Genomic DNA, 21,104 nt, shown 5'->3' with positions numbered 1-21,104 from the left:
ACCTTCTTTGAAAAACAAATTAAATGATAACTAATTATTTAGTTAATTTCCTGTCATTCTTCACTTGGGTTTAATTCTGTTTTCAGAGTGTGTCGTCTACTAGTTACATCTCAAGAGTATCTATGGTGGTATTACCAGTTCATCAGAACTTTAAATTTAGCATGCAATATCTTAAAAATGTTAGTATATCAGGTTGATAATATTCTAATCTAAAAAGAAACTTGATGTTTACTGTGGCATAGCCTATACACATGCCTTGCTAGGGAACAAATAAGAATTAGATATAACTCGTGGACTCTAGTTGTAAAATTTGTATAAATCTCTTTTTCTTTTTTTGTAATTACTCTTCAAAATCTGTGCTACCAAGGATAGTGACAAAAGGCTAAACATGGGCATGTAATCTTGAAAAGATTATGACTTCTGTGGACTGTTGCATTTCTCAAAGTGTGCACCTAGGAATACAATTCTGTGTTAACTGTGGTTACGGGGAGAAAAGGATTTGGTGGTTTCATACAAAGACAGGTTTCTGAACTTCAGTGCTTCTCAGAGATCCGCATCTGTGTCCTTCTGACTCATTTAGGTAGTGTATGATCTATATGACTGTTCATGACAGAAGGGCAGCGGGGACAGAAACAGCAAAGCCGTGAACTCTGGCCATTTTCCCCTTGCAGACGCCTGCCATCATGTGTGCTGTGCACTGTACATACCCTTACTTCAGCCCCTCGACATCTTCATTTAGATGCTTTCTAAACACCACAAAGGTGGACTATCTTTAGATTCCACTTTTCTCATAACGTATCCAGCCTCTAGTTCATCTCCACATTTAGTGAATTTCTTTATATGTCCTTGGCTGGCACTTCTTGCCAGGCTCCGTCTGTCCCCTGCCTCCTGTACCCCATCTCATTCTTGAGATTTCATTTTTTTGGACTGTTTTGTTACAGCCCTCTCCTATGTCCACAATGGTATGAGAAATGGTAATTTACATACTCTCGTCACCTCTGAAATGTAAGCATTAATTACTCTTTTGGGTTTATTATGCAGTTATTTTGAAACTTTGTCATGTTTTTACCACATAAAGACATTATTACTGCTATTTTATATACAGGGAAATGTTAGTTTACATGTAGCTATGTGTTTACCACTTCCTTTGTTCTTGATTTTTTATTAAATATGGATTACTTTCTTTCAGATTAAGTTTATCTTTTAGTTCTTTTTTGGCTGACTCTGTGGTGGCAAACACTTTCATCTCTGCTGTTTGAAGAGTACTGATGTATTTTGGCTGTTTACATTTACAGTGACTGCTGAAACAGCTGTGCTAAAATCTGCCGTGTTCATGACTGCTCATGACTGTTCTCTACTCCTCACACTTGTCTTTTGTTTCCTTTAAATTCTGTCCTTTTAAAAAATATTTACTTATTCATTTTTTTATGTGTATGAGTGTATTGCCTACATGTATGTAAGTGCCCCATGTCATGCAATGCCCTCAGAGGTCAGAAGAAGGTGTCAGATCCCCTGGAACTGGAGTTAAGGATGGTTGTTAGCCACCATGTGGATGCTGGGAATCAAATCCAGGTCCTCTGCAAGAGCAACCAGTGTTCTTAACCACTGAGCCACCTTTCTAGCCCCCTATCTTGTTTTTTTAATTAAAAACCTCTATTTACTTAGAAGCACTCAGAATGTCAACAAAACAGAAATTTCTTTTTATTTTTGAAGTTACACAATAGTAACAGAACAGTTACAAACATCAGAGATATTTGGAGATGAAAAATAAATCTTACCATTTCTATGCAAACTAATGTGTTCTGTGCACCAATAAGCAATCTGCTTTCAATTTCCATGCCAATTTATACCCCCATACTGCCAGGCAAGGTTAGTGGCTATTAAAAATACCACCAGGACAGATCTATTGTCTTTAGTGTGTCTGTAGAGACTAGTGTGTTAGAAAAAAAAAAGATTGGGGTATTGGATTAAAAACAAATCTTATGCAGCCTTTAATTTTATTATTTTTGTTAAAAGGGAGTTGTATATGGAGATTAAAAGCTTTATCAACAGGAAAGAAAACTAAGCCAGAACTAACTTATTCAGCATCACCTTCATCTTCCTCCAATTTCTTGGTTTTCTGAACCCTGACAACTCCACTTTTACTGCATCAGTTTTATTCTTTTCAGCAGCAGGCTAGCCCAGCTGTCTCCTTCTGTTCTCTCCTCTGAAACAGCAGCAGCAGGCTAGCCTGGATGTCTCCTTCCACTCTCTTCTCCTGACTGGGATCCTTGAGCTCCCTTTTGTTCCCCTTTAGAAGACACAGGTTTCCATTTCTCTTTCTTGTTCACCTTTGCCCTGTCGTCAGGTTTTTCTGTTTCTTTAGCAACATGCTAGTCCTTGAATATGTCTTAGAGAAAGCTCTGAGGCCTGACTGAAGCATCTGGGAGCCCGTGTTCCTCCTGGCAGTTTTGTACAGAGTGCACTTTGCCTCTCTGCTTCTTAGGATCTCTTCTGCCTACGTTTGTTTTCCCTTTTTACATAAAACTTTACTTCAAGGAGGGAGGAGCAGCAAGTGCTAGCACTCGGTTTGGCCCTGAGCTGTACCATCTGTTCTGACCAAACACATCAGGTCTAGAGTTTATTCACGCAAACAAGGGTAAGGGTCAAAAGCCACTCTTGCTTGAGGTTCAGCAGCCCCCTACCTGCCACTGGGAGGTATTTCTTTTTCATATTTGAGAAAGCTGGGGTGCCTGGAATGTGGGGCAGACTCCCAGTCCCCAGATGAGGCTGTCCCATCAGACTTTTCAAATACTTCGTGATTCCATTTTCTCTCTTCTTATGATATCAGTTAATTCCCTTTTAAGTTGCTGCAGCATTTGCAATATATATGTATATATAATGAATCCATGTTCCTTTTTAAAACACAGTACTATTTTAACAGGTACTGCCTACGCCAGCATGCTCCTGAGTCCTCCCTCCAACCTTCTAGTGTTGCTGGCCTTCAGTTCATATCTCCATAATTTCAACCATCCAGGCATGATTATTATAACTTAAATAGTTATGTAATAGTAAGAAGAAAAATGACATTTTATTTTACTTCATGCATTCCTTTTCTAATACACTTCCTTCCTTATGTAGCAGACCCACATTCTGACATACTTTTTCCTTCCCTCTGAAGAATTCAACATCTTATGTAAGACAGATCTAAAGGTGGTCGTTAATTCCCTCAATTATTTTTTGAGAATGATTTTATTTTCTCCATCACTTTGTTTCTTGAGATAGAGTCTTGTTAAGTAGCCCAAGCTGGTCTTGAGCTTCACTGCTTCGCTTCTGGGGTGCTGGTGTACGGGGTGCTACCACACTACCGTCTTCTTTGCTTCAGGAGTAATTTTGTTGAATCCATTGTGCTAGGTTGGTGGTTTTCTCTTTCACTGTAAATATTTTACTTCATATTCTTTTTCCTTGCATGGTTTCTGATGAGAAGTCTGATGTAAGTCATAGAGCTAATTTTAAAACTATGACTCAAGAATTTTTTTCCTTTGTCTTTAATTTTTCTATAGTTTGAAGAGGATATGCCAAAATATTGACTGCTTTTGCTGATTATATTTGTTTGGTGTCTTCCAAGCTTCCCAGATCTGCATTTTGGTGTCTGTCATTGATTTTAGAATTTGTCAGTTTTTATACATAAAATATTTCTTCTTGCTCCTCCCTTATTTTTACTTTATGTGTATGAGTGTTTTGCCTACATGTATGTAAGTATATCCATGTATGCAATGCCTGCAGAGGCCAGAAGAGGGCATCAGATTCCCCTGGAACTGGAGTTAAGGATGGATGGTTGTTAGCTGCCATGTGGTGCTGGGAACTGAACTTGAATCCTCTGCAAGAGTAGCCAGTGTTCTTAACCTCTGAGCCACCTCTATAGCCCATCTCTCCACAGTGGAATGTCACATCTTTCATTAACTGTCCCAAAATTCTTGAAAATTATCTCTGTCTATACTTTTAGTTCTTGCTTTTCTTTGCATTTGAGCCTGGGGAGTTTCTGCTGACTGACATCTCCTCTTTTCCTTGACCGTGTACAGCTACTGAGAGCCTGTCAGGGGCTGTGTGCATTTTTATTTCAGTCTTTTTGTTTCTAGCATTTCCTGAGGAATGACTGCTCAGCAATCTGAATTTCCACCTCTGCTTACATTATCCGTGTAGTCTATTTTCATCCAGAGTCCTTAAGTGGTAGTTACTGTATATTATCTCTCTGATAATGCCATTGGTTTTGGATTAGTTTGCTTTATCTCTCCAGACTGGCTTTTTTCTTGCCCTTTAGCATGACTTCTGATTTTTTTTTGTTGTTGATAATTAAAGTATCATAACTGATGAAAGTAGGCTGTTGGGGGGCAATATTATGTTAACCTAGCTAGGTTCTGGGTTGTTCAATGTTAGTTTGTGTTCCCAGATGTCCCCTGGTGTGAGTTTATCCCCTGGAGCCTAGTCACCCTATCTAACACCACTCCTTTAAAGAAGGCCAGTTCTCCCTCACCCAGCAGTGACCAGTTGGCAACAGTTCCTCAGCAGAGGTCTGGGTTTCTTCCCCATTTCTATGCTGGGTTTTTGCCCGTTTTTTAGACATTCATTTTTTCTTCTTCATTTCCGCAAGAGACTGGAGGCTATGAGGGGCTAGAATCCTCTATTTGCCTTTTTCTTTGGGTCAGATAAGGTCCCTGATGAAGTACTTTCCCTTAGAGGGCAGGTCTTGGCTCTTGTTTTGGAGAAGCCTGGATGTATTTCCAAATGCTTAAATGTCTCCTTTTATTCCTGCCAGGCAAATGAGGGAATTTTCTTCTCACCACACAAGAAACCTGGTAGAGTCCAGAAGAAAAGCCAGACTGCTGGGCATGTTGAACTTTCAAGTTAGTCCTCACCAGCCTTGATTAACCCATCACAGTGGGTAAGACTCTTCCTGAGATCAGCTTCTTTCCCTTAGTAATGTATCCTTAAGGTTCCTCAACGTCTGTCTGTTCATGGCATTGCAGCCCTTTTTTCAGTGTAATATGCCATCGTTTGGATGCAGTGCCAACTGGAATCCAGCTCATGACTCCCAAGTTTTGCTGAATATAAGTAAATTTGCTATAAATATCCATACATACTAAGTTTTCACCCTGTGTCCTGAACAAGCAATTGCTACATCAAATGTTGCAACTGTGTTTAGTTTTGTAGGAACTACCAAACTGTATTCCAAATGGCCAAGACCATTTTGCAGTTGCATTAGTGAATCAGAGTTCCTGTGGCTCCACACCCTCACCACCCTTTGGTGTGGTTATTGTTCTGGATGTGGTCCATTCTAGACAGTTCCCTGGTGATAAATGCTGAGCAGCATAGTTTTGCATACTGATGTGCTATCTTTATTACATCTTCTTTAGTGAGGTACCTTTGAATAGCCTCAGTCTACTTTTAAAATCAGATTTTCTTATTATTGACTTTGAATAGTTCTTTATATATTTTAGAGAATATCAAGTATACAGACCTTCCTTTTATTACTTATTGAAAATGCCAAATGAACTAATGTAGACAAGATTCATTAAATTTTTTGAAAAAAAATCTAGTTTTATTATCTTTGCTAGCTGAAAGTAATCTCCCCAAGGTCTAAATGTTAGCTGTCATGTTTAAACTTTCACAGTGTTCTGGGGCCATCTCACATACATGGCAGTAGTGACTATACAAGTACAAATCACAGGGCAATAGAGAATCAAAATCAGAGCTGTTGGCTCTCTCTCCATGTCTCATATAGTGGTGCCACCAAAGATGGAAGGAAGGAAGGAGAAAGAAGTCTTCACAAATTCTCAGCAACTGAGGTCTCTGAAGCTCATAGACTTCTTTCTATCATACCCATTTATCTTCATAACCTTGATGCCACCGAGTATACCTTTCTCAGATTTTGTTCTTTTGAAAATCACCTGGACTTCAGAACACATAGACTTGGTACAATTAATAGTACTATATAAAAAATACCTTGGTTTCTAGGCTTTCAGATATCATGAATTGTCATAATTAGAAGTGAATATGTGGTTCACCAACCTGAAGAGAGTAGCAGTAAGGTTTTCATACAGAGATACTCTTCATAAGATACCTGCAGTCTTTGTAACTCAGAGGAAACAAACAGCATCTGTTTACATTGCTCATACATGCAGGGTAGAGTCATTCTCTGCCTGGGAGAGACAAATACAAGGGTTTGAGTTAGAACGCAACAGTGCTAGTTCAAACAAAGTAGCTATCTTTTTTTTTGTTTTGTTTTAAAAATTTATAAACTATGACCGAAAGCCCAACTATTGCTGTTAACACTAACTTATAGAATTAGAATGTTGGATAACTTTCCTTAAGCTTATTTTTGGTTCTAGAGTATCTAGAAACTATATACATTAGGTATCATTTTATTTATGTTGGCATTTAGACTATATTGCCAGTTGCTTGTTTAATGCAACATTTGGCATTTGATTACGGTTAGACACATAGCACAGTTTCAGATCCTCCAGAAGGCACTTTTTTTTTTTTTCCAGAGCTTTCCATCCTAAAGACAAGCATGTGTGGTAGCTATGCAGAGGGCCTCAATTCCACTCCTCTTAGATGCCTGATACCTGGCTGCTTCTGATAGACTTGTGATTGAATACTCTTTTAACTCAAGGGACCAAATCAGTCTTGATTATGATTTTCAACAGTAACTATCACATCTGTGATTTTCAAATAGAACTCTAAAGTTTTCTCATTTTTGAAATGGACATTAACAACCTGAAATCGCCTAGTTCATGGCTTTTAAAATATGTAAAGAAATGTTCTTTTTTATATTTCTCAGAAAAGGCAATCTGTGACTTTATTACTTTTCTCTACTGAAGATGTAGTTTCCTTTTTAAAAAAATATTTTATTTAATATTTTCATTTTATGTGTATGAGTGTACTGCCTGCATGTGTGTTAAGTGCACCCATGTTGTGCAATGCCCGAGGAGGTGAAGAAGGTGTCTGATCCCCTGGAATTGGAGTTACAGATGGTTGTTAGCCACCATGTGGGTCCTTGGAATTGAACCCAGGTCCTCTGTAAGAGCAATCAGTGCTCTTAATTACTTAGCCATCTCTCCAGCCCCTGAAGATGTAGTTTCTTTAGATGATAAAATTAATTAACTATAAATTGTATGCTGCTGAAGTGGTCATGAATGAGCTCTTACAGTTCTCCAAATTTAAAATGCCTCACCAAAGAGCCACCTTCCCTACCATAATAATAGTTATGAATCAATCATATTAATATATCTTACAATTAATTAAAATATAAGTAAATACAACTAAATAATATATAATCTTTTTCTGGTAGCTTTTTTCCTTTTTGTTTCTTATTCATGGCTAGGCTCCTTATATTAATAAAAATTTCAAGGCAGTCACAGCACAGTGGAGTAAGCAGTGAGAGCATTCTCAGCGCATTTCATATGCCTTACCCTGTCACTTCTTAGTTCACAAGAGAAAGTCCTTCAAGAAGCCCTGAGCTACATCTAAAACAGACCTCTTTCTGGTAAGAACTGTATCACAGCTGGAAACCATATCATGTACTTTGTGGTTATCTGTGTCTCTCGGACTAATATGGAAGCAGCTGAAGATCAGGAACTTTATTGTCTTATGCTGGAGTTAAGGGTATAGCTCAGTTGGCAGAGCACTTGCCTAGCATGTTTGAGGTTCAATCCTTAGTCTCTTCTCCTCCCCCCAGTGAAGACTAAAAGTGCGGTGAATATTTATTTGTTGTTTGCCTCTAATCCATTCTGGCTGTTTCCTAGTCCTAGAAATCTAAACTGTTTCGTGGACTGCATGATTGTGCTGATCTCTGTTCACCCTCTAAACACACCCTACACCGCAGGGGTTCCATCCACTGCTCCTGAGCCAAGCTCCTTCAGCTCTCCATGCTTGTTTCTTTGCCGAGTCCTACACTTTCACAGCCTGTCCTTTTGTGTATTGAATGATTAGCTGTTCAGGCCTGCCGGAATCATAAAAATCAATTACCCTCCCCCCCAGTTACACAATTTTATTATGGCTTTATGAAATAATTTTGGACATTTATTTGAATTCTCCCATCAGAGTGTTCTCAGGGACCTTATCCATTTTGTCCATTATTTTATTCCAAGCTCTCACAATAGTCCCTGGCTCTTGATAAGTGCACAAGTACCACTGAAGGAATATGGTATTAGAAAATTACAAGTATCACCAGTGGAGAACCAATGTTAACATTAACTGGGATGGTTAACTACTTCACCAGGAATGCAGCTAGCTAACAGCTAGGAAACTTGAAATTTCTGCCATACGCAGTTTTATTTATTCTGTGAGATACCTGGTCTTGCAGTTACCTGGTAGTAACACAAGGAAGAGGTGTCTAGGATTCCCTCATAACCCATGGCTTGCTTCTTGTACACTCCCTAAAAATTTCTTTAAAATATTTGGGGCTAATATTTAGTTCCTTCTAAAACACTTGAAAGGAGCTTTTTAATGTCATTAAGTCAGACTCTCCAATTTAACATTTTCTCCAGTGGATGCTTTTCTGTAACAATACATTTTTTTCACCTGGGGTACACAGCAGGGAATGTCTGTTATTTTCATACACTATCTCTGTGGGCTGTCCTGAATGCTCTTAAATCTCTCTAAATATTCCATGTTTGTCAACTATTAGTTTCTCAGATGTTTGCTATTCTGGACACATTTCATGTGTTCATTGTTACATAAAGTGGAATTGAACTATTATTGAGCTAACAGGGTTTTATGATTTCACTACTTTTTGGAGGAACTCTTAATAGACTCTATAGTTCACAATAAAGAAAACAATTCTCTCATTTTTTTAACATAAATACAAACCTCCATTTTGGATTGTGTGTGTGAACTCATGCAAATTCTAGGAATGGAGATAAGCTATTGACGCAAGGACTATTAATACAAATAAAATAACAACTCAGGATATACAGCAAAGAGGTTACATTTAGTCTGACCATGAGCTAAGAGGGTGTGCTTGAAGAAGGGATGATCTGAGCGGCGACAAAGAGCATTTAAAAGAAACAATGGTGGGGCTACAGAGATGGCTCAGTGGTTAAGAGTACTGATTCTTTTGCAGAGGATCTGGGTTTGGTTTCCAGCACTTACACGGTGGCTAACAACTATCTGTAACTCTAGTTCCAGGGTATTTGATGCTCTCTTCTGATCTCTGGGGGCATCGGAGAACATGGGTACACTAACATGGATGCAGACAAAACACTTGTTTGTACTGTGTGGGTTTAAAAAAAAAAACCCCAAAACAATGGGAAACAAAATAAGGCCAGGTTCTGAGAAGCCAGAATGAAACCATGCAGAGGATGGTCAGCCAGGTGATATTGAAAATACCTGCATATCGGGGAGATATATGAGTGATCAGAACTGTGCTTAAAGAAAACATTAGTCACACAATGAAGAGTGTGATGGAGGTAGAAAACTAGTGAGCAAAATGCAGGGAGGCTGGGGACTGCACACCTGACATTGTTCGCAAATATCAGCACAGGCTTATAGATAAGAAAATGGCCTATTTATGAAGTTTAAGTTGTGACTGTTCTTCAATTAAAATCAGTATGTTGCCTCATATTCATTCTTTTCTATTTTTAGACATGCAGCCCAAGCTGACCTCAACTTTGCTATGTAGCTGAGGATGACCTTGAACTTCTGATCCTCCTGCCTCTACCTCCTCAGTGCTAAGATTATAAACAGGCACCATCACATGAAGTTTATGTGATGCTGTGGATCAAGCTGAGGGCTTCGAACATGCCAGGTAAGCACGCTACCAACTGAGCTCTCGCTACCAACTATGTCTCCAGCTCAGCTCTCGTTTTCTTTCTAAGGCACGGATGATGGAAGCCTATACACAAAGAGATACCTCTTGTCTGCGTCAGTACCACCTCCCACGCACTTGGAGGGGATGTCCTCATTGTTCTATTGACTCCACATGAGTTTTCTCATATTCAGTTTCTTTTCAAGAGTAGGGTTATGTAACCGAAACAATTTATAATAAGATTATTGTTATTTGTCACAGACTTTACTGACCTTAGGCTCCCAAGATGCCCACTATGTAAAGATTTTTTAAAGCATGTTCTGAGACAGTAAGAATGGCATATGTACTCTACATCGCAATTAACATGTCCCAAGCACTGAGGAACAACTGTTTCAAAGTTTGTCCAGTTCCTAGATAGTAGGTAGGATTGATTCAGTCCTGAATTATTACAATAGCAATCTATCAGGAAAACATCAGCTGGTTAAAATATCACACGCATGAATACAAGGTAAATAACTCACATAGAACTTACTCATTAATAATCAGATCAGGAGCAAAACACAGCAAGTTTCCATTTGATTGTCTGTATGATCTCCATCCCAGGGCAAATGCCATGAGAAACATCCATGAGTACTGCAGGAGGGTCATTTGGTCATCCAGGTGTAAGTTTCTGAATCCTGAATTAGGAATGAAGGCATGAGGCAACACTCTAGCTGATTGTTTAACATAATGAAATGCTAAGTGAATAAGCTTTCCTTTACCATCTGTTAGATCAAGACCCGGCACTCAGAACTTTCTAATGGCTTAACAAAACTTATGAGTACCCAGGTTTTGTCACTTTTTGTTGATTTAAGAAAATACGAACTAAGTATAGTAAAAGAGAAAGCCAAAAGTCTTGGCTTAGGTTATTTCTCAATGAGTTTATATCTAAAAATCCCCTGATATTTATCTTCTTTCCTTTGCTAGAGTGGGAATGGCAGGAGGGTAGGTTCCTGCTCTTGTTCAGCTTGTTTGTGCAACCAGCTTCCCAATCCCCTCTGCCTGTGACATCAGGCCTGGCACTAACACTGACTTCTACAGTGCCAAAGTTCCAATGGTGAAATTTTGGTTAAAATCTTTTTAAATTAGACGAAAATTTGTATTTGGTGTGTGGCATGTCATTTAGTGAAAAGCTGCAATAGTTTTGTGTTAGTAAATTTTGACAAAGACAACAAACACTCCCAATGTGTCAGTTTCCAAAACAACCTTAAGAAAAACACATGGACTTCTTAAATGTCATCCCCCCTCCAGATGTTAGTGTCAATGGAATTTTGAATTAGTTCTGACAGTACATAATCCCACCTAAAATTAAATGCTGTGGGTAATGGCCTGAAAATCAGGGAGTGGTACATAAGTTTTATCATAGGCCTCCCTTACTTACTTGACTCTCCGCTCATAGTCTGCAGAATTCAGTAAGAGAAACAAGCTACGCTATGAGACCAGGACAGTAAACAGCCTACACAGTCTTTGAGAGGTTTTATTTTCTTGTGGTACTGCAGACTGAATTCAGGGCCTTGTACATGGTAGGCAAAAGGCATACCACTGAACTGCATCCCCAGTTCATCCTGGAGGGTTTTTGTTCAAGAAAATACAAAGATTTCTAGGGCCAGGTGTGGTGGTGCACGCCTTTCATCCCAGCACTCAAGAGACAGAGGGAGGAGGATCTCTGTGAGATCAAGGTCAGCCTGGTTTACATAGTGAGTTCCAGGTCAGCTGGGGCTATGGGGAGACTGTCTCGAGAACAGAGAGACAACACAGAGACACAAAAGTGTCTACTGTAGCTCTGCCACCTTCCATCTTACCTGGTATCGCCTTTGCCCATTTCACTGCTGCAATCACTTGGCGCCCACCTAACATGTTGAGTGTGCTCATGATTCTCCAAGCTGAATCTGGAACAGAGCTATCATATCCTGCATATAACACCTCAGGTTCAATTACCTCCAGCAGTGACACCAAGGTAGGAGTCAGCTGAGGTAATGTTGCAGGAACTATGGTTTTGTTAGCAGGATTTTCAGAAGGGTCTTGTGAAACTCCTGTGGTGGCTTGTTGGATTCCTTTTATTTTCTTCTTTGTTTTCCGAGCTGTAAGTATCGAAACATATACAGAAATGAATTGTAATCAGATGGTGTGGGCTGCAAAGTTGATTCCAGAGATATTTAATACCTGAAACTATTATTGAAAGAAGAGGAATAATTTTTCTCCTCTTATGGCTTGTGTATGTTTGAGTGTGTGTGTATATGAGTGTGTGTGTGAGCATGTATATGTGTGTGAGCATGTATGTATGTGAGTACTTAATGATCGTGAATATGTGTGTGTGTGTATGTGAGCATGTATATGTGTATGTAAGCATGTGTATGTGTGTGGTTGAGTATTTATATACGGGTATGTGTATGTGAGCATGTGTGTGTAAATGTGTATGTAAGCATGTGTGAGTGTGTGTATGCTAGTGCATGTGTGTGAGCATGTATGTATGTGTAAATGTGTGCATGTAAGCATGTGTGGGTGTATGTGTGTGTGTGTATGTGAGCATGTATATGTGTATGTAAGCATGTGTGAGTGTGTGTATGCTAGTGCATGTGTGTGAGCATGTATGTATGTGTAAATGTGTGCATGTAAGCATGTGTGGGTGTATGTGTGTTTGTGAGGGGGTGTGAATGTATATATATATGTGCTAGTGTATGTGTGTGAACATGTGTACATAAATGTGTATGCAGGCATGTATGTACATATGTGTATGTAAGTGTATATGTATGGTAATGTACACATGTGAGTGTATGTCTGCTTATGTGTGTTTATGTGAGCGTGTATGTGAGCACTTATGTGTATGCTAGTGTTTGTGAGTATGTATGTGTGTGTGTAAATGTGTGTATGTAAGCATATGCATGTGAATGTGAGTATGCTAGTACATGCATGTGTGAGTCTATGTGTATGAGTATGTATATGCATGCATGAGTATATGTGTGTGCATGCATGCATGTGTGAGTGTGCATGTAAGTGTACATGAGGGTGTGTGTGTGTGTGCTGTGGATGTGCCCACGTATGGGTAGGAGCATGTACTGGTGCATGTGCTCAAGGCTGGAAGGTGGGTGCTCTGCTCTGTCACACCCCGTCTTATTCCTTCACAAACGGGGTCTCACTGAACCTGGAGCAAGGCTGGCAGCCAGCCAGTTTCAGCAGTCCTGCTGTCTCCACCCCATCCCCCACTGAACCGGGGTCACAGGTATACCCACAGCACAGGCATGTCTAGCTTTATACATGGGTGCTCAGATCTGACTTCAGGTCTCATGTTGTCTACCAAGTGCTCTATCCACTGAGCCTTCTCTCTAAGCCTCAGCAGTCTGTTTAGTAGCGAAGATAATGAGACATGGAAAAGGAGGACTTTTTGTGTTCTGAAAGGAAAAGATCCACAGGAATCCTCTTCCATAACTCACTTTCCCTAAAAGCCAGTAATTTACTGTTTACTGGAAGTCTTCAGCACTGTTAAAACAATCTGAACAAATTGCTCCATGTGGATTCTTCCATAAATTAGTCTCATTTTCACTCATATGAAAATTTCACGTAGGTTATATAGCATACATCAACTTTTGTCATCAATTAAAAGAATCTGTCTAGACTGCAATAGTAAATGAGAAGCTGTAGCTGTCCAGCCTAAATTACTGTAATATATTACGAAAACAGCTACACTCTATATACTGTACATAGACCTCTTTGAAGACAGGAAGGCAACACTGCATACTAAGAATAGTACTGCTTCTTACTGTCTCCTTTTACCTTTAGATGACAGATACACTCAGGGAAAATACCTGAGTTACAAAAAAATTCTGTATTTCTTCACATAATTTATCAATGAGAAATTTCCCTCATAAGGAACATTTGTACTAATTACAATAAATATAAAACATTCATTTTTATACTGAATATATAGTTATTTCCTATCTCTGATTTTGTGTAAAACAGTTATATCAAATTACAGCATGGTTTCTATAGATATTTTTCAGTGAATTTCTCTATATTCTTAAAGTGAATTATTTTGCTAAGAATTGTATTATTCTTTTAAAGAGACAGTACTGAGAGCACCAGGAAAGGGCAGACTGTGGTTACACGAACGAAGAAATGCACCTGCCTCAGTGGTGAGGGATGCAAACCGTTTTTCAAGGGGAAAAGTAAATACAATTTAAAACATTTTTAGTTTCCTCTGTCCCTAAAATGACAAAATATGAAATCTGTGGAAGACAGATACAGTGGAAGGAATTATGTCTAATGTCCAATGTTAGAACGGAAGAAGAGAAAATCTTGTCATTTACATTGTTCTATGGACACTAAGAAATTTAAGAATTTTTAGTTATTTTAAAATAGAGACTGGGTCATATGACAGAACTTTCCAACAGTTTCTACACTCTTGGAGGCATGTATAGTTTAGCAGTAAAGAGCACAAATTTGAAATCACCACATTGAACTTAAATCTTGTTTTGTCATTTGGTGGCTAGGTATTCTGTGCAAGTTATTTACTAGCTACTTTAGCCCTCTCTTCTGTAAAATGAAGATATTAGTTCTGATCTCATGGGGTTGTTGTGAGAATTAAATAAAAATATGTAAAATGCTTAGAACAGTTCCTGTCACACATGGCAATACCATAGTTCTATCACTACTTTAATCTGTAATATCTTTTAAAATTTAAAATATATTTTGGGGGCTAGAGAGATGGCTCAGCAGAGGACCTGGGTTTGGTTCCTAGTATCCCATAATGACTAACAATAGTCCATAGCTATAGTTCCAGGGGATCAGATGCCATCTTCTGGTCTCCTTGGGCATTGTGTACACAGGTGCACTTACATACATGCAGGTAAAACAGACACACAAAATAAAAATAATCACCGGGCATGATGGTACATGCCTTTAATGGAAGCAGAGGCAGGAGGATTTCCATAAGTTCAAGGCCAGCCTGGTCTATGTAGTGACTTTCAGGCTAGTCAGGACTACATAGTGAGACTGTTGCAAAAAAAAAAAAAAAGCAAGAAATAAATAAAAATAAATATTTAAAAATATGTAATATTTTATGAATCCTTTGAGAACTCCATTCAATGTATTTTGATTATATTTACTCTGTAATATGATTTTAAAATACTTAAAACTCAGAAAGCGGGCTGGACAGATGGCTCAGCGGTTAAGAACACTGGCTCCTCTTGCAGGAGACCAGCGTTCAAATCCCAGCACCCACATGGCAGCTAAGAACTGTCCATAACACCAGTTCCAGGGGATCCAACATCTTCCTCTGAGGGCATTGCACAACACAGGAATACACATACACACAAAATAAAAATAAGTAAAATATTTTTAAAAAACCTCAGAGTTCGACTCTGTAAAGGACTGACACCTTTCAAAAAGGAAGCCCTTTAATGCATCCAAAATGCTCTCCCATAAACTCAGATTTAAAATGTGGAGTGTAATTTGTTGGTGGAAGAGAGAACATGCACTTCCCAGGTTAATACACTCAAACTCCTGTAGAAACCTCAACCACAATTCCACAAGGTACAGACTTCACATTTCTACACATCAGGGGAGAGAAGGCCAATGGTTGGCTAGTGGCCTCTGGAAGCCACTTTCTATTCTCGGCATATGACTAATTTTGATTAATTATTGTCCTAAATGAGTAATGATACCCTCTTCCTTTCTTTCTTTTTGTGGTGCTGGTCCAAAACCCAGGGCCTTGAGATGCTAAGCAAGTACTCTACTATGTAGCCACATCCCCAGCCCTTGATGTTTTTGCATAAAGCTCCAAGAGTGCTCATGAACCTAACTGTGCTGTGCCAACTACAGCAAGAAACAGTACCAATATACTTCCAAAGGCTCTCCAGCAAGGAGTTAATAATTTAGTGGGGAAATCACTATTCTAAGCATTTTAGGTAATATTTACTTTGTCCTAAGTTGTTTACCCATTATAGTATCAGCCAGTACAGGTTTTTGAGTCACTAGTGCTGTCATTTGTTTTACTTTTTCTTAAGTTTAATACTTAAAGAATATTAGGCAAGAAATCTGATAATGCTGCAATAAACCTGCTTTCCTAGAAGTTCCATTTGACTGTTATAACAAAAATAAAGCTATATTAGGAATGGTTATAGTGTACTTTAAAATTAAACGTGTATAAAACATTAAAGATCACCATTAAAAAACTCATCTGAATTTAAATGTTAGGGCCTTTAAAGAGTGCCTTAAAATAAATCTTGAGATTTATTTGTTATGGGGTAGCAGTATCAAAATATATCACTTGCAGCAATACCAAGCTACATTTTCAGAGAAGTAGGCTCAGCTAGAGCTAAGCACTTCTCCATACTCGCTCTGAGGGCTGGCATCAAAACTGCTTGGTAGGGCTGGAGAGATGACTCTGGTTAAGAGCACTGGCTGCTTTTGCAGAGGACCCGGGTTTAATTCCCAGCACCCACATGGTGACTAACAACCATCCGTAACTCCAGTTCCAGGGGATGACAGGGGATGAGGCCCTTTTGTGGCCTCTGAGGGCACTGTATGAAATGGGTGCACTTATAAACATGTAGTCAAATCACACATACACATAAAAAAAAAAGCAAGAAAACCTTGCTTGGCAGAAGGGAACACTCTGTTTCTCTCTCTCTCTTCCTCTCCTCCTCCTCTTCTATTCCCTTTCCTTTGTTTCTCTTTCCCTTCCCCTTTCTTTTCTTCCTTTTGAGACAGGATCTAATGTAGTCCAGGCTAGCTATGAACTTGCTAAGACTGGCCTTGAACTCCTTATCCCCTTGCCTCTTACATTCTGAGATTACTCACCTGGCTAAAGAGATTGTTTCTAAAGATTAAAGAAATAGTGAAATCCATGACTCTTCTATTTTGTTCTTTAAGTATTATGGTCTGCTAAATATTTCTGGCATCAAACACAAACCTCCAAACAACTTATGATGTATTAGGATTAATTACAAAAATAAGGCTTTCACACTAAAATTATACATATGCAAACATTAATGTATAGTATTTCTAATGCTTTGACTCCAAATGAAATCAGATTGTCAGCTACATGATCTATGCCATTTAACATCCAGTATATCATAAAATAACAAGCTAGAACTTTGTTCTTCCATGCAGGATAATAGTGGATATAAAGCTAATCTTACACCTACTCTAAGACTTTCTAATATGAGGGTTCAAAGTAACCCGAGTAGAACATACATGAAAAACTAGCAATGCAATGTGACTCTTAATGAATGCCACATTTGTATACACTGACCATTTATAAAAGCACACAATTTTTTGTTAATATAGTATTCTGAGAACTGCAGCTTGAATTAAATTATATGCTTAAACTTTTATTCATTAAAAAAAAATTGACAGGCTTTCAACCAAAGAGCAGACTGAAAGGGCAGGGCGGTACTTAGATTCCAGTCCCTGCACTGGCTGTCTGCTAGTGAGAAAGAGCAAAGGGCACTGAAGCTGTCATTCATTGGCTTGTTTAAGCAGGAGGAGAAATAGGATGGATGTAGGGGCAACTTACTGTCAGAATCACTACTCTATACTTGCTGACTTCGTACTCATTTTATGTTTGCTGATGAATACTTTCTGAACCAAAGTACTGAAAAACATGAGTTATTAGAACATCACTTTCATAGAATGTGCTATTTTGACTATAGAAAAATTCCAAACGTTTTTAGAGGAAAGTTTTAAAATGAGATCAGTGTTAATTATGCAACTTATTATATAAACAGGAATATGAAATTCTGACTTAAAACTAGTTTTGGTTTCCTTTTTAACTTAAAAAAACAAAACCAAACCTATCCAATGCCTCCTTCAGTTTGTTTGTTTTTGGTATGTTGCAATAAGATGTATATTTTCAAATAAAAAGTGTGTTTTTAAAATGTAATAGAGAAAAGAACATGAAATATATCTTATATGCAAGACCTTGGAACAGTTTTGAGTCTTAGGAAAGGAATAAGAAACATAAAAGCAAAGTTGCGTCAAGTTGTGTAATTTCCAATATTACACAATTTCTTTTCTTGATATATACTCTGGCAGTCCTGTATGTGCATCACTGTATGTAATAGGAGCTGATGAACAAACAAATACATGATATTCATGGAATCCTTTTTTATTGGACAGTAATATAAAATTATGCTAGTTAAGCACATGTACAACTCCATAAACTGACTTATTAAATTATTATAGCTGCTTACCTTTTTTTTTTTCTAAGACAGAGTTTCGCTATGTAGCCCCTGGCAGGCCTAGAATTTGCTATGTGGACCAGGCTGGCCTGGAGCTCACAGAGATCCTCTTGCCCCTGCCTCCCAAGTTACACTCACTCATTTTTAAAAGCTAAGTGACCAGTTTTTTAATGACAGTTCCTTTCAAGTGTTCCATTACCTTCTAGGTTCATTCCAGCTTGAAGACATTTTCGATAGCGGCATGCTGGGCAGTTTTTTCTTCGAATTTTATCAATAATACAATCATTTCTTCCTGCACAAAGGTAATTGTGCTGTCCTATAAGGAATAAAATGCATTGTTAAAACTCCACAGGTCTTTAAGGATATTTTTTATGAGGAGCCTCTTTCTGTTTTTGTTTTGAGCAGAATATGGCTAAGACACAAAGGCATTAAGGAAGGTAACAGTGTGATTTTCTACATAAATTATAATGTTGAAAGGTCTTGTTCAGTTCATCAGTTTTGTCTATGGAAGCAGGGCCTTACACACTATCACATATATAAAAGTCACAAAACGTAAGTGTATTCTCAGATCAAGAAACTGACTATACCCCACAAATCTGCTTTGTGTCTGGTCACTACTCCTAAAGGTCAGAATTTTTTTTTTTAAATTGTACTTTATATAGTTCTTTTAGAAGTTAAAAAAGGTGTCTGTAATCACTGTTTTATTACAACTTCTGAACCAATGCTATTAAGACTGAAAGAGGAAACTGATTTAAAAATATTGTAGGAATCTCAAAGAGAAAATGATTTTAATTCAGTATTATACCATCAGTCAGATAAAATGTGCTCTTCTTCCCAGTTCTAAAGAAAATGGGTTATTAAAGTTGCCAGTAGCTGTTTACGTAAATCACAAACTTGGCAAACTAAACCCCCATAGGTTGATCTTACAAAGATACTTGATATACTTTTAAAATATAAGGATTTCTGTAGTCACCTTGGACCTCAAATGTTAAGCATGTTAGTGTCTAAATCTCCTGGCACCAGTATTCAGCGATGTGCTAAGAACTGTACTTCTCATCTGGAAAATAAATTTCAAGGCATTCTTAAAAGAAAAAGACTAAAGGTATGCCTCCCTCCCATATCCACAGTCTCATCATCTTCTTTTATTCTGGCTATTGAACACTGAAGAAAATTGTCAAAGGATCTACTTGCCTGGCAAAAATTTGAAGTTCCTACATAAGACTTGGTTGTCTATACAGATACACCAATAGTGAACAATTCATGTTATTTACACTGGAGGGGATGACCTTTTCATAAGACTTTGTAGGACATTCCTCAAGAATAAATCATTTTCAAATAAAGGAAAAAAAATTATGATCAGCTCACTAGGTTGAACATATCTAATACTGATTTCCAAAAAGAGTTGTTTGTTATTGCCTAAAATTTAGATTTTTAAAAGCTTAGTTTTTCTTTTTATAAGTCATGATGTTGTTTAAATATGAGTTTGGAATATATGGTTAACATTATAATCCTTTGTGAAGTTGAGGACACAAAGTTGACTAATGGACTCTATGTTCAGCTTTATTCCAGAGCTACTCTCCCAAGCCAGATATCTGTGCTAGCTCTTTCAGTTCCTTTCTATATACTATAAGCTTCCTAGCTTCTTGGACTAAATCACAGAACTAATATAATAAAATCCTATCATAGGAGCTGGAGAGATGGTTCAGCAGTTAAGAACACTGGTTGCTCTCTCAGAGGTCGCAGGTTTGATTCCCCATCACCCAAATGGCAGCTCACAACAAACAGTCTATAACTCCGGTTCTAGGGGCTTCAGTGTCCTCTTTGGGCCTAATCAGGCACCAGGTACACATGTGGTGCACATACACACACACACAAACACACACACACACATATGCAGGCAAATATACACATAAAATAAAAATAAATCTTTAAAAATCCTATTATACACTTCCCTCTGCTTCCCTGGGCCTGCACGAACCACTAGCCTCTCTCCAGGACCAACCCAGTTCCTCAGTGCAGTCCCCAGGAGCCCTTGGGGCCTCTTTCCACCTCCATCTTCCTTTGCATCTATGAGTGTCACAGCCACCAGCTGCCCGAGACCTGCACTTTTCCTAGGCCTTGCTCCCAGGCCAATCCAACCCCCCAATTCCTGAGGCCAAAACCTTTCCTGGAGGGATCCAGACCTTAGGAGAAAGCCTGAGAGCATCTGATCCTCATCTCACTTGGGCCTCTGTGGGAACTCCTGAAGGCAAAGGCAATCTGGCCACTCCAGTATAAAATCAAAAGAAAGAACCAGAAGCTTAGACGAATGAGCTTTTCATGCCCCAAAAGTAAACCACAAAGGCACATAAAGTTTACAAAAAGAAGCAGACCTAAACTTGAAGGCCCGAGTCTCACACAAGAATCAGAAACTACAATATATTCACATGTCAAAATCACAGAGAAAAAATAATAACATGAAAACCCAAAATAACATATCCCCACCAAATACAAATAGTCCTTTAGAGGAGTACAGTGAGAAACCCCTAGAGATAATGCAGGACATGGAACTCAAAAGAACAATTATAAACATGATAAAAGAATTCAGTGAATTTAAAGAACACACAAAGATATCAAAGAACTGGAGCAAGATAGGGATAAACTTCTGAATGAAATCAGAAAAGAGCTAGAAATATTGAAGACTACTCAGGCTGAAATGAAGAAAGAAGTGAAACACTCAGTAAGCCAATTAGAAACGACAGGAGAGAGCCTCACAAATAGGATGAATGAAATGGAAGACAGAATATCAAGACTGAGAGATAAAGTGGATGAACTAGATTACTCAAGCAAAGAGTATGAAAAATTTAAGAAAGCACAAGAATGGAATATGCAGGAATTGTGTGACACCATAAAAACACCAAACCTATGAATCATAGGCATACAGGTAGGAGAAGAGTCCCAAGACAATGGCATGGACCAGATCTTCAACAGAATTGTAGAAAAAAATTACCCCAAAATTAAAGAAAAACATGCCCATACAAATACACAAAGCATATAGAACACCAAATAGACAGGACCAGAAAAGAAACTCTCCATGGCACATCACAGTAAAAACACTA

At 38.3% G+C, this 21,104-nt stretch overlaps 1 protein-coding gene across 8 annotated transcripts in view; it reads right to left on the bottom strand.

Moving 5' to 3' along the window:
* The window catches only part of Nr3c1 (nuclear receptor subfamily 3 group C member 1), a 138,467-nt gene that overhangs the window by 4,994 nt on the left and 112,369 nt on the right, over positions 1-21,104 (bottom strand). For all 8 annotated transcript variants that reach the window (XM_008844909.3, XM_017801064.2, XM_029569238.1 and 5 more), the window contains exons 4-7: positions 18,206-18,322; positions 11,629-11,907; positions 10,320-10,464; positions 6,049-6,179 (exon numbers count right to left, since the gene is read on the bottom strand). In XM_008844909.3, coding sequence (XP_008843131.1) covers positions 6,049-6,179; positions 10,320-10,464; positions 11,629-11,907; positions 18,206-18,322 — 672 coding nt within the window. The remainder of the gene's footprint in view (positions 1-6,048; positions 6,180-10,319; positions 10,465-11,628; positions 11,908-18,205; positions 18,323-21,104) is intronic.

The sequence above is a fragment of the Nannospalax galili genome, unplaced genomic scaffold, assembly GCF_000622305.1.
Source record: "Nannospalax galili isolate Female #2095 unplaced genomic scaffold, S.galili_v1.0 scaffold222, whole genome shotgun sequence".
In the NCBI taxonomy this organism is placed as follows: domain Eukaryota; kingdom Metazoa; phylum Chordata; class Mammalia; order Rodentia; family Spalacidae; genus Nannospalax; species Nannospalax galili.
This window is presented reverse-complemented; position numbering and strand designations above follow the sequence as displayed.